At 51.0% G+C, this 12,874-nt stretch overlaps 5 protein-coding genes across 5 annotated transcripts; 3 read left to right on the top strand and 2 right to left on the bottom strand.

Annotated features, from left to right (window-relative positions):
- Positions 1 to 125: 125 nt before the first annotated feature.
- ASPVEDRAFT_33665 (uncharacterized protein) lies at positions 126 to 743 on the top strand (the record flags this gene model as incomplete). Its single annotated transcript, XM_040810766.1, has 1 exon — positions 126 to 743. One exon carries the CDS (start codon positions 126 to 128, stop codon positions 741 to 743), a length of 618 nt encoding a protein of 205 aa, XP_040673205.1.
- Positions 744 to 1,171: 428 nt separating this feature from the next.
- ASPVEDRAFT_33664 (uncharacterized protein) lies at positions 1,172 to 2,284 on the bottom strand (the record flags this gene model as incomplete). The annotated part of the gene is made up of 1 exon (XM_040810765.1): positions 1,172 to 2,284. The coding sequence occupies one exon, from the start codon at positions 2,282 to 2,284 to the stop codon at positions 1,172 to 1,174; it is 1,113 nt and encodes a 370-aa protein (XP_040673204.1).
- A 395-nt stretch (positions 2,285 to 2,679) lies between these two features.
- Positions 2,680 to 4,893, bottom strand: ASPVEDRAFT_65816 (lysophospholipase family protein; the record flags this gene model as incomplete). The annotated part of the gene is made up of 2 exons (XM_040815842.1): positions 2,872 to 4,893; positions 2,680 to 2,814 (listed from the first exon to the last, which is right to left on the bottom strand). The coding sequence occupies exons 1-2, from the start codon at positions 4,669 to 4,671 to the stop codon at positions 2,680 to 2,682; spliced, it is 1,935 nt and encodes a 644-aa protein (XP_040673203.1). The 5' UTR covers positions 4,672 to 4,893.
- A 2,822-nt stretch (positions 4,894 to 7,715) lies between these two features.
- ASPVEDRAFT_202254 (uncharacterized protein) lies at positions 7,716 to 9,839 on the top strand. The gene is made up of 4 exons (XM_040809369.1): positions 7,716 to 8,208; positions 8,260 to 9,163; positions 9,231 to 9,422; positions 9,476 to 9,839. Exons 1-4 carry the CDS (start codon positions 7,811 to 7,813, stop codon positions 9,698 to 9,700), a joined length of 1,719 nt encoding a protein of 572 aa, XP_040673202.1. The 5' UTR covers positions 7,716 to 7,810; the 3' UTR covers positions 9,701 to 9,839.
- Positions 9,840 to 10,178: 339 nt separating this feature from the next.
- ASPVEDRAFT_178068 (acyl-CoA dehydrogenase family protein) lies at positions 10,179 to 12,047 on the top strand. Its single transcript, XM_040808804.1, has 3 exons — positions 10,179 to 10,641; positions 10,697 to 10,947; positions 11,000 to 12,047. Exons 1-3 carry the CDS (start codon positions 10,315 to 10,317, stop codon positions 11,736 to 11,738), a joined length of 1,317 nt encoding a protein of 438 aa, XP_040673201.1. The 5' UTR covers positions 10,179 to 10,314; the 3' UTR covers positions 11,739 to 12,047.
- Positions 12,048 to 12,874: the final 827 nt, after the last annotated feature.

The raw sequence follows: 12,874 nt of genomic DNA, 5'->3' as shown, positions 1-12,874 counted from the left end.
CCTGATATCCGTCACTTGATGAGACAGCAGAGGTCGGTGTACAGGCAGGTTGAACCGGAGAGAGAACAGACCAGTTCTGGAAGGAGCGCCAGACAACTGCCTGCTGCTAACGGGTTGTTGTGACCATGGTCGTGCCTTCCCACTGCGATGAAGCTGCTCCTGTTGTTATAATTGCGTTTACAAGGCCATCCATCTTCTTCGTTTTCCTCCCCAAGATCGTTTCGATAGTTACGATCTTTTCACACACCACAATTTCCCAAGTTAAGTACCACCAATCCACCATGCTAGACCCTGTGACTGATCACCTTATCGGCGCCGGCATCTCTCTGCTTTCTCTTTTTGTGAAGGACTGGTTACAAAAAGTGCCTTTCGTCAAGTACCTGTGGCCTCGCGCTTGGGAGGAGAGGAAGAAGCGCAAGCGTACTGACGTTAGCTCGGATGTCGTGGGGCCTCCGCAGACTGATATTGCGCCTCTTCAGAAGGGAATTTCAGAAGTTCTGACCCTGATCGGCGGTCTCCAGTCCGGCCCTCGTGAAGGGGGTAAGGAGCTTCTGAACCTGACGAAGATGGTGCAAGATCAGCAGGAGAGGCTCTGTGCGCTTGAGGCTGCCCGGCGGCGAGATGACCAGCGTCTTTCTGAGCTGGAACGGGCCCACGGGCTCGAGAAGGCGAAGGAAGACGCACGGTCTGCTCGTCGTGAACGGGACCTCTTGCGTGACAGAGTGACCCGCGCCTTCAGCTGAGCAACGCTCGGTTGATGGTGGGTCCCCCCCCCGGCATCTGGGAGAGAGATGCCAAAGCAAACCCGTTGATCCCCTTCAGTTAGGGCCACGCCGGAGGGGGGAGGGACACCAGCGACGAACTCGCACTTCTACGCAGTGCTTGTGACTAGTAGCCTTCGGGTGAAGCCAAGACGAGTTCACATTCGACCTCCAATCCTGTTTGCAGCGCCATTATTGATCGTTGTTCCGCTACGCTCTTCCGTCCTCTACCTCCGATAGCCGGCTGTCCTCCATGGACAATCATGATTATCTTCGAAAATGTTCCCGCTAACCATGGACAAATGTGATGTGGCATCTCTGGAATAGGTTTTCGACAGGCTGTAGTGCTGGTTCAAGATGTTACCAACAGTAAACATCCACGGCGCATCCTGCATTCCTCCCAAGGGCTCTCAATCCCAGCGATACCACAATCGCTCTATACGATTCCCAGGCCTCCGAGAACTGTCCCACCACCTCCATGAACCTAGCATCAGCCGCCCGGGCCTATTCGGATCGTTTTGAACAAGTCCTAGATTACGCTCACTTCGAATAACAGAATGAAGGCCGTCATCGGTGCAGAGGAGCAGATGAAATGTTGTATCACAGAGGCGGCATGCATTCTTATATCCCTGAGTAAGTGCGGTGATTCCGTAGAGCCAGGCAAGGGCGTGGACTTGTGGACAGAGGAAAACAGGTTCGATATTTAATGGGGGTCGATAGGCCTCATCGTCCTTTATCATATCTCCTAGACGTTTGTGCGGTGTTGCCCAATACACGTTGTATCTGGTCGTAACTACCAAGTATTTGCCGGTTTCCAGGGTCAGAATAATCGTGAGGTTTAAGAAGACATCGGGCTGGGTTGTCACCGAGCACTTATGAATAAGACAGCTCTTATTCTTAAGCACTTGGTATCGGAATTGCTGTTGGATGTTACGGTCAATGACCGGGCTTGGTGCCCCTGTCTGTATCCACTCACTTAGCCGTTCGCCGTTTGTGTAGGTTAGGGCGAGGCAGGAGCACAAATCGACGATTCCGCGTGTAACGTTGCAGTTTCGATCCAATGATGAGACACATGATGCTGGGGTATCTATATATTCTTGAGAAAAGTAGCTGTATGGGTGAAGCTTAAGGCAGCCACAGCAGTATAGCCAGCGGGCGTCTTCCAGCTTGAGCAGAAGTTCAACCCGTGGAAGGTGCAGCTGGCTACCAAATTCTTTGCACAAACCTAATGGGCTAGCCAGATATCTTGGCCAGGCTAGTTGTTCATCATCCAGGGCGGGGCGAAGTAGTCTGTAGAGCGGCTTGCAGGTGAGTGCAAGGCAGACCCGGGACACCAGTGGTAAGTATGGTACAATACATACCAGAATATCCAGAGGTAGCTCCAATAGCAGGGACGAGGGAGGTTCCTCAGGGTAGGGAAGAGGACAGGGCGGTTTCTCATGAGACAAGAGACGCTTACTATACTTCTCTCGCCGCCTATGGAGTCCAACAGAGTGTAAGAACTTTTTGATACAGAGCGCCATTGTTGGTGATACAACGCTCGCCCTGGGAGTTATACAGAAATAAAAATCGAAATTCTCTGGGGGCTCCTTTTATAAGAGTTTTTACTTGAAAAGTTTGTTCGCGGATTCATCATCACAAGGTTTGGCGACCTGCCACTCTATCATACGGTCCCTCGGCTGTTTCCGGACCGAACATCCTGGAGCTACCATTGAATTAGCTTGCAGGTAATTGTGCTGATATGCAAGTAGAGTTTCCTGCTGTCGCGGAGCTTCTATCCAACCCTGGGCCCCAGAGGTCGCCACATCACCCCTGGTAGTAAAGGTAGACGCCTTTTGAGAGTCTGATTTTATAGTTCATTCGTTGTACAGTAATTATTAAGAAATAAAGCTGAGGAATACTTGTACTACATAGCTTCCTACAACCTGAGGTTTGCTATTAAATGCGGCTGTACGAATACCAACCCAGCGATATATGCAGAGATGGCAATATCCATACCGAAGGCAATATCATATTCCTCCCAAGTAATAATAAATCTATCAATAAACTCTATCTACATCAAACCCATCCAAACCAAACCGACGAGCACACCAACCCCCCAAGGCGCTACCCTCCCAGCCATACTCGTCTTAACCACAACAGAAGGCTGATAGTCCTCCGGCTCGCTAGTATCCAGCGTCCCATTCCAGCAATAAGTCCGGAAACACTGTCTACACGCCTCGGGCAGTACCGTCCCTGTCCGCTCCGCACTACGACTCAAGATCGCACACCCCACGCACGTCGGCCACTGCTCGTCCTCTGTGCCGTTGCCGCGGGTCACGACGTTATACCCGTTCTCGATAATTGCATCGCGGTCGTCGTCGCTGTAGCTGAGGTCGAAGGTCGATGTGTTGGACATATAGCTGTAGGGTGCGTTGGGGAGGTATACGACCAGGGGCGCGGGAGCTGAGAGGTTCTTTGTATCGCATCCGAAGAATGTAGGCCGTTGATTGAGGCCGAGATTTACGAATGTGTTTTCGTCAGGGATGGAAGGGAAGACGGTCTCGTTGCCGACGCCGGTGGAGTTGAGGCTGCGCTCGTATGTCCGGACGAGGGACTGGCCATTCGGCCAGTTGTGGATGTTTGCTGTTGAGTCGATGGCGAAGATCACGTCTACGTTGCGGGTTGGCTGGATGAGAGGGTGCAGGGGGATATTCTGGCCGTCTTCGCCGCCGTCGACGACGCTGAGGTTGCGTCGGGAGGAGATGGCGGCGGTGCTTTCCTGGAAGTTGTAGAAGGGGTTTGGGTAGTTCGCGATGTCGTTGTTTGCGTCGCCGATGTCTTCGAGGATGGAGCCTAGTGTGGACTTGAGGGTCTTGGGGATATCGGTGCTGTTCAGGCGCAGAAGGAACTGGTTGAACAGGCTCGAGGACGTGCCCATGACGAAGCCGGCGTTGTCGAAGCCCCGTACGCAGGTCCCATTATTGCCGATCTGGCCGTCGTCGAAGTCTGATCCTAGGTATTCCAGCGGTGCGAAGCCGTAGATGGCTGGGTCGAAGGTCCCGAATTCCCAGGGGTTGAATTCGTAGACGGTCGAGTTGGCGCCAACAATCTTTTCCCCAGGGTTTCGACCGTCGGCGACCAGAATGGGCAATGGCGTTTTGGCCTTTTGGAAGTTGTCCATTAACGCGATTGAGGACCAGGTGTAGCTGGGGCCGCCATCAGAGGCATTGACGAACTGGTAGGACAGAGCGCGGCCCCAGTAGTCGGTGATAGAGGTGTCGTATCCTGCGTGCTTCTTTGAGTGGACGGTGTCTACCAAGTCGCTCCAGTATCCGGCCGTGGACAGCAGCTGGAAATGTTCGACGTCCGGACCTTCGATGATATTGTTGCGCAAATCCCACGTTCGGTCGCTGGCTTGCAGGTCAGTGATGGTGGTGAAGTTATTCACAAAGACAGACCCAACCAGCCAGCCTCCTCCACTGAGAGCAGAAAGGTAGGTCGCACTCTGCAGGAGACCTCCGAGCTGACCCTTGGCTGTTGAATTGTCTGTTCGACCGTCGAAAGCTTTCAGGGCTCCAGCTCCATTAAGCATCGCGCGATAACCACCTCCTGACACCGCAATGCCGATATTTGGAATGTTAGTGGAGTTCATAGATGCCAGGTCCATGTAGCCCGATGCATTGAAGCCTGCGATGTCTAAGCGACCGAGAAACTCCCTCAAGGGCGAGGAGATTTCCCTCCGACGTGACTCGAGCCATTCTGTTTCGTTCGGGGAGATGTGTGCTGCACTGCGAATCGAGGGCTTGGTGGCCGGGCACGACACATTTGCCGGCGCGTACTGATCAGGGGCATTGGGAAGGGCTCTGGATGCCATGAATGGGGTGGCATGGGCCAGACCAGCCACAAGAGCCACCAGGGCGAGCTTCATTGTGGTGTTCTGTCGGTGTAGTTAACCAGGTTTGTAGTATATTGATGTTTAAACGGGGAAAAGGATCAGCAGATATACAGCCGTGGATGCCAGGAACAGGCAGCAAAATTCGCTTCCCAAGCGCAGCGCCATGCACAAATGGATCCACGGGCTCCAGTCCAACGGCCAGTTCATCGGCGGTGTCCCGCGGATTGCGAGGATCGTTCTCCTTGTGGGTCGGCATTATGATGGATTATGATCTATGTAATGCCATTAAGGGGGACTATACATGTGAAGTCACGATTCCTCACAAATTTGGAAAAAAGGTTTTTACCAGTCACAGTAACTACCTATTCCAGGTGCTTGAGCCTGGCCGTAACCAGGTGTTGGATGTGCCTGTAATTTCGACAAGGAGAACTAGGCAGCAGCGTGTCAGCCCTATCGAGTGCATTGATATCCGCCCTGTGGGGAAGGCTGGCCAGGCTATTACAAACTAGTGCAATTTAGAACTAGTCTGAGTAGTTAGTGGTTCTGCTAGAAAGGGGAACCACAGTGAATATACATGACTCGCAGTTTCAGGGATTTGTAGTACTTATAGACTATTAGCCAGCCCTACCAGGACAATAAAGGATCCGAGGGCACCTGCTAGCTATTATTCTATAGATGTCTTTGGCCCTGGTCAGGATTAATCCATTTGTATGAATTTACCCTCGTTACCAGCCAATAGTAAAATTGCCACGGCTCCGTTATTTTAGTGTGCTGGACATATGATGGTGAGGCTGCGGCGCCTACATACTACTGGCACAAAATATCGAATCTAGGTCTTCGGACAGCTATATATCCAGATTCTGAGAAGCAGAATCTCGCCATGCTACACCTATCAGTGAGGCAGGTAAGATAGCGCATACCTTAATGAAAAGAGCAAGTATATAACTAGCAGTCGAGCACACAGAGGTTCCATCTTACCTCAATTCCCCATAACCTGCACTGAAGGATTAGGTATATTTCTACCATTTTGGATTTTGTTGCAAGGGCAACACCTGTTTAGTGAGACGGGATCACATCTTTGCGGAAGGAATCTCACGCCTGTTTTCATTTTATTTGATTTGATCTTGGTATGAGAAGGAAGCTCTCTGTCAATTCTCGAGTCATACGTGCATTTCTGACCACCAAGCCTGTCTAGCTAGTGTACTCTCAGATTATATGTTTACTGACTGTAGCTATCTATTGCGTTGTTTTTAGGTCCTTACATCTCGATCCTTGGCTGGCTGGTTTCCCGTGCAATAAACCTGCTATAAGATGCTGATTCTATGATTTTTGCCAATATTATATGGTTATTTCCTGGTTCTCTGATTTACAACCCACTTCCCTGGACGAAAGAATCCTCCATGACGTGACATTCCCAGGTAGATTAAATCAGTAGACATTCTCCATAAGAGCCAGTGTGACACCTGCGGCTTTATTACGACCTGTCTGGCGTGTACACAGGATTTATAACCCCCAGATATTCGGAATGTAAGGTGTCATCGAATCAGCACCCCGCGGGGTTTGCTCTTCGTATGGAATCGGTTACTGCCATGCGAGCGCATTCTCTGCCACGTAGTTTGAGCGACATGGCACGTTCTTTCAGTTTCCGTCGTAGCCATGTTTATTCGTCAAGACCGTTCTTGTCTGAACCTCGAAGCCTCGTGTTCTCTCTTGGTGTTATCAGTAGTCACGGGAAATTATGGTTACTGATGAGCAAGTCGGGATACTAAAACGCTCATCTGCCAATCGCTTACGGCGTCTGCAGCGGAAAAGGGGATGTTCAACTGTAACAGAATGCTGTCACACGTTGGCACCTCCTTCGTTGAATCGATCCTAGCTACTCCCTTGTACGATACAGGAGAGAGCAGAGGTGAGTTAAACCGCTTGCCTTTATATTATGAACAGCTGAAAGGAAAATAGATGGCTACGGCGGAGTCGAATCTGTATGAGAGGATTATTCCGATACCGTGCAATTTGCTTGAATCATATTGCTATGCAATAGAGGAGATCCGCAGTAGGACGGGCTAACAATGGCTCATGTTCTCGTTTACCAGCATCCACTCGATCGTTGCAACGAGTGGGACTACAAGACGCGCACGACAGACAGTGAGCGGATTCTACTCCCGGTTGAGAAATTCCTGTCATCCAGTAGGGGTCCAACCGCCATTCCCAGCCCGGATCGGTATGTCAAAGGATGTATTACCGGTTTTTCCTGGTATTTTGTGCACCATGAAGCCGCCTAGCCAAGATCTGATAAATTTATAGCCTCTTGTATGACCTGTGATTCAGCCGATGATCAGCTTGAAGAATGATGCAGATACTGGTTCGCTGCGGTAAGTATGTTCAGTACCCGGTAGACTCCCAAAACTCATGAGATACGTTTATTCCCCCTTGCTTGTGCTCAACCCTGTATGTAGCCTGTGCACGTTGACTGAACGAGATGATATGATTGTTTTGTGCTTTGATAGTCTTCTACTATCTACTATCGTAAGCCCAACCCCTACATTGTGGAAGGGATAAAAATCAAGATGGTGACCTGATTAACCCTGTCTTCCGAGCTGGTGGTTCTAATTTCACTCCGTGTAACGCTTGCTCTTGCGGCCGAGAATGCCCCGAATCCCCGAACCTCCGGGTAGGTAATAAACAAGGCTCAGCTCATATCTGCTTCAGGAGGTATATTTGTTTTTTGTTTGAAGTTGCACATGAAGACGCCGCCGCGCCGGATAACACTACCAGGGATTGTTGCCGTTATCAAAGTCATATAGGTCTCACCCCCAGGTGATGTCAATTGATCATAGCGACACTCCCCGAGCGCCGATCTTGATAAGTTAACCTTGTCCAGGCATATACAAAACAAATGTCGGACCACATATACATCCCAAGAACGCTGGCAACTGTGGTGGAAGCCGCGGCACCTGAGGACGAAACAGCATGCAACCCACGCCCATTGATTCCTACGCCTGAAAGTGAAATCCACGTCCCAAAACGACGGACATCCAAGTCTAGTGGCACTACACACAAATCTATCGTAGTATCATCTGGATCACAAACGGGTCAGGGTAACTCTGTGTCAGCCGATGGGGTTGGAAGAAGAACTTCCGCTGTCTATGAACACCCATCGATCACTGAGTCCATGCCAGCGGGAAAGCGATTGTCCATGCGTTTAAGTTGGCGAAACCACATTACACCCGCCCAGCTCGAGGAAGGCAGGGCTCCAGGTAAAAGACAGTCACGCTTCTCTAGCCAGTCTGTCAATGGCGATGTTGGTGGCAACGGAACCGGAGGCCCTCGCACGACCAGCCTCGCCAGTCATTACAACATGGCAAGTCTAGTGAATATCAAACACAAAAGAAAGGTCTGGGTCAGAATTCTTCTGGAATTCGGAGGTTATATTGTCATCGTCGCATTCGTGTACTTTGTCCTCATTGGGTTGCCATTGTGGAAGGGCGCAGTATACTGGCTATACTGGGTGGTAAAATACAAGTTTGTTGTCGAAGGAGGCTGGTCTATTGTGATGGGTCTGGTAGTACTGTAAGTCTCTGACTATGGTCTATGAAGACTGAGACTAATTATTGCCGATAGATTTTCCTACACTCCTCTTCTAGCTCCTTTCGAAAAGCCCCCTCCAGACGCTGAGTTTTACTCGCAGCGAAACATCCAACTAAGCAGCACTCCGACTTGTGCTCTTATAATTCCGGCTTACCGATCTGGTGCATTTATCGGAGATACTCTTGACGCGGCATTGAAGGTCTTTCCTGCCTGCCATATCTTTGTAGTTGCAAATGGAAATTCCTCAAGCCCGCTGGATACGACAGAAGAAGTCTGTCAAATCCGTGGAGTAAACCATCTCTGGTGCCCTATAGGATCGAAAATAATCGCCATATTCGTTGGCTGCCACGCTGCCAAAGGCTTTCCCCATATCCTGCTCATGGACGACGACTGCATCCTTCCTCCGGACTTCCCAGTCGTCACTTCCCGCCTCACCAAGGGAACACAGTGCATTTCGTATACAATCAAGTGCACAGGGGCCGACTCTTCGGGGATGACATGGTGCCAAAAGGCACAGGATCTAGAATACAAATTAGCGGGCTTAACTCGCAGCTTCGCGGGACGAGTCGGTAGTGCTACATTCCCTCATGGAGCGATCTCTCTCTGGAATAAACGGTTTCTGAAAAGGGTCATGGAGCACCATCCCGGCTTTTCCATCAGCGAGGACTGGTTCATGGGACACGCCTGCCGACGGCTTGGAGGGCGGATCCAGATGTGCAGTGCGGTCTTTGTGGAGACGGGCACGCCTTCAGCGCTGTTCTGGACCAGCAGTGCGCAAAGTAGAGGAGGCTTCGGGGAGACGACTTTATTCAAGCAGCGGTTTTTACGCTGGAACCTTTTTGTTTTCAGCAGTCTGTGGCATAATATGGCATATATAGCTGCTTCCTGGAAGTTAGGATGGTGGGAATTCGGTGCGAAGATCTTCGTCTTTCAAGAGGTATGTATGCCTGCGATATATATACCGCTGGTTGCAATTAGGGCTCTGATACCGTATCTAAATTCAGGTGTACGAAACAATGACCTATCTACTTGCTTCTTTCATATTGCCGATTTCCATCATGGTGAAGCCAGGATTCTGCATGACTATTCTGGCAGCGATAGTGGGACTGTACCTGCTTCAAGCCCTTATCTTCAACGAGATTCACCTTCGGCGGAAAAAGGAACACGTAAACTGGGCTGTTATTATTGGATACTATGTAAGCGGACCCTTGCTGCACTCCTACTTTGAAATATTGGTCTGACGGAGGAGGTTCCTTATAAAATGTGTCTAAGCCTGATCAACGTCGTGGGCTCGTATTGGTGCCTCTTCAAATATGCGCGATACTTTGCACAACAGCGTCTAAAGCTTACAGAAGACCACAAAGTAGTCGGGATGGTATTGAAGCTGGAACAGCAGATGCAGGGCGCGACTCTCAGCCGGAGAATAACAGTCAGGAGAGTGGATACGGTGAATGACAGTAACCAGACGCCCTGAGTGCGTGGGAGTTCTGGCTATACCCGTCCACACCGTAATGCAATCTATAACAGCTTGACTGGGCCGGTCACAGCGTCGACTTCGACAGGACACCTTCGGAGAAGCCAAGACGGTTTTATTGACGTTGCCGAGATACGATACTCCTGGACTATATCTCTAAAACGCCTTGTAACACTACTTCCAAGGCTTCTGCTTTTATCACAGCTGTGGACCGAGATCGGCAGAGGAGCCACCGGGCCCGCGGCGTTGACGGGCCGATAATGAGCCATGTGCTACACTCGGCAGCGGATCTCGGATCATCTACTGCACACTGCTGATGCTGTGAGTCGTGTCTGTTAATGTCCATCCTGGCATCAGTTACTCTTGTACAACGTCAATGGCGGCAATTAACCTCCAGGAGATGCCTGATCGAGACCTTCCTAGAGAAGTAAGGTTCGTCCTGGATATTTCCCGAACAGGCAATTGTGCCACTATTAGTCAATCATGTGAGCCTCGGACCGCAGGCCTCGGCTGTAAATGCGGGGATGGGATCGTGAGCTGCTGTTGTATTTATTAAATAAACGCCCTCGCATTTTCAGAGATCAATCCAGTCAGAATCGCCGAGAGAATCGAAAATGTCAGGCATCTCAACCGTCCCCTTCGCGGAGCCGCCGTACCTGCGCGGCCTCCCGTCGCCATACTACACCGAAAGCCACCGCCGCTTCCAAAAGGCTGCCCGCGAGTTCCTGTACGAGAACCTGATCAAGCATGCCATGGAGTGGGAGAAGGAGGGCACCGTCCCCGAGCATGTCTTCAAGGACTTCTGCAAGGCCAACATGTTGCTGCCGAATCTGACGGCGCCGCTGCCCGTCGATTGGCTCAAGAGGCTGGGGATCCATGATATCCTGGGCGTGAAGGTGGAGGAGTGGGATTACCTGCACACGGGGATTTACACCGATGAGGTAAGTTATCTAAAATATGGTTATTCTTGCCGGAATTGTTGCTAACTGTGTCTAGCTTGCTCGCTCTGGTCTCAGCGGTCCCGGTGGTTCGTTGAACGCTGGTTTCGCCTTCGGTATCCCCCCGATCATCAAGTACGGCAGCAAGGAGCTGCAGGAGAAATTCCTGCCTGATCTCTTGACCGGGCGCAAGCGAACCTGTATTGCCATTACCGAGCCCGATGCTGGATCCGACGTTGCGAACATCACCACGACCGCGACCAAGTCCGAGGACGGCAAGTACTACATCATCAACGGAAACAAGAAATGGTACCCCCCACTACATTCCCTGTTTAAAGGAGTAGCTGGTTAACGTCGGCAGGATCACCAACGGCATCTGGTCCGAGTACAGCACCATGGCCGTGCGCACGGGCGGCCCCGGCGCAGCTGGGCTCTCGCTTATCGTCGTCCCATTAAAGGGCTACCCCGGCGTCTCCATGCAGCGCCTCAAGGTCTCCGGTCAAGTCTCGGGAGGAACAACATACATCGAGCTCGACGACGTCAAAGTCCCCGTGGAGAACCTGATCGGGCGCGAAGGCGAGGGCATGAAGTTCGTCATGAACAACTTCAACCACGAGCGTCTGACCATCTCCGTCGGAGTGACGCGGCAGGCGCGCGTGGCGCTCTCAACTGCATTCGCCTACTGCATGAAGCGTGAGGCGTTCGGCAAGACACTTATGGACCAGCCTGTTGTGCGACACCGGTTGGCGAAGGCTGGTGGTGAGCTTGAGACGATGTGGGCGTTTGTTGAGCAGCTGCTTTACCAGCTTGCGAATATGCCCAAGGACGAAGCTGATCGTCAGCTCGGTGGAGTTACGGCGCTAGCGAAGGCGAAGTCTGCTATGGTTCTGAATGAGTGTGCGCAGTGTGCGGTGCTGCTGTTTGGTGGCGCTGGGTTCACGAAGCAGGGCCAGGGAGAGTTGGCCGAGGCTATCCTGCGAGATGTGCCTGGAGCTAGGATCCCTGGTGGCTCGGAGGATGTGCTGTTGGACTTGTCGGTCAGACAGCTGGTCAAGCTGTACAAGGCTGAAGAGGCCAAGCTGGGCAAGTCGAAGATCTAAATAAGCATATGTACTTTACCATTAGACAACTGTTCAAATTCCTTTCCTAGCTCCTACATACCAAACAATCTCGATTATTTCCTAGATTACTGTTGACTGCCACGCTATCAGTCTTGTAGCTGTCTTGTACTCTGGGCTGATAACGGGGTTGCATTTCATGAGGGTATGGGTCGTGGTGGAATATATTAAGGCTCAACTTTCAAAATACTAAGACTTCACAATCTTATATTTAAATGGATTACAGGCAATTCCGCCCTTTTGCCTCTCGTCCAGCCTTCGAACTGCTGGCCATCTCCAGAAACTCGGCTGTCATTGATGGGGTGTAATTAGGGTTTATCAGCAGGATATGATATTTCTTCCTTTAGCGGCTTGCTTATCTCAGGATGGAAGCAGAATTTAGGGCTTCAAGAGCCAACTCAACAACCCCCGTCCCCATAATGTTGAGTCCTCCGATGTCTCTCAAAATCAAACACTGGCATCGTCATATCCTGGGGCAATCCGCATATATCTTCCTTCCTCTCAATAGAGGGCGCCTACACCCACCTACAAGACGACACTTAGAAAACAGGCACTCTCTACGCCGCCTCAAGTGCCTACTTCACTTGTTTAGTTTACGATTCTCATTACGTTAGGCACTTCGACCATTTCTTGGTAAGAAGAGCACCGCCACGTTCACGCAGATTCCTAACGGGCGTCCTATGGTGGAAACCCGGACGCCGAGTTTCTTTGTCACTGCGTTCTTACGGACGGCTGTCATGAAGAAGTTTGTTGAGGTGCCGATGTTCAAACCGGCCAAGTTATATGGGCTCTGTCGCATGGGATAAATTGCGCCGGTACGATGCGGACTTGTTGGTTTGGTATTCGATGCCTCAACAGCTGGCGCAGTGGATCTAGCTCGGCCATAAAGCCATTCGCGTTGATAATGAGGATGCACAATCTCATGATATCGACTACCGTTCGAGGGCATGGGAGTCTGCAACTGGCCGCGGTATATGGTTGTTCGAGATCGCGGCGGGGCGGCAATGTAAGGAGCAAGGGAATGGCGGAACTTGGAAGTGCAATCATGTTGACTCGGCCGAGGTGTTGGTGAGTTCAATCCGGAATAAAATCGTCATGAATAGTTCAGTGAAGTTGTA

Source organism: Aspergillus versicolor (genome assembly GCF_001890125.1).
Source record: "Aspergillus versicolor CBS 583.65 unplaced genomic scaffold ASPVEscaffold_13, whole genome shotgun sequence".
Taxonomy (NCBI): Eukaryota; Fungi; Ascomycota; class Eurotiomycetes; order Eurotiales; family Aspergillaceae; genus Aspergillus; species Aspergillus versicolor.
The sequence above is the reverse complement of the archived record's forward strand: the minus strand, read 5'-3'. Positions and strand labels throughout refer to the sequence as shown.

Coding starts and splice junctions, on each gene's coding strand:
- ASPVEDRAFT_178068 (XM_040808804.1), top strand. CDS start 10,315: ATGTCAGGCATCTCAACCGTCCCCTTCGCGGAGCCGCCGTACCTGCGC. Junction 10,642..10,696: donor CGGGGATTTACACCGATGAG/GTAAGTTATCTA, acceptor AACTGTGTCTAG/CTTGCTCGCTCTGGTCTCAG. Junction 10,948..10,999: donor ATCAACGGAAACAAGAAATG/GTACCCCCCACT, acceptor TAACGTCGGCAG/GATCACCAACGGCATCTGGT.
- ASPVEDRAFT_202254 (XM_040809369.1), top strand. CDS start 7,811: ATGCCAGCGGGAAAGCGATTGTCCATGCGTTTAAGTTGGCGAAACCAC. Junction 8,209..8,259: donor GTGATGGGTCTGGTAGTACT/GTAAGTCTCTGA, acceptor TATTGCCGATAG/ATTTTCCTACACTCCTCTTC. Junction 9,423..9,475: donor CTGTTATTATTGGATACTAT/GTAAGCGGACCC, acceptor CTGACGGAGGAG/GTTCCTTATAAAATGTGTCT.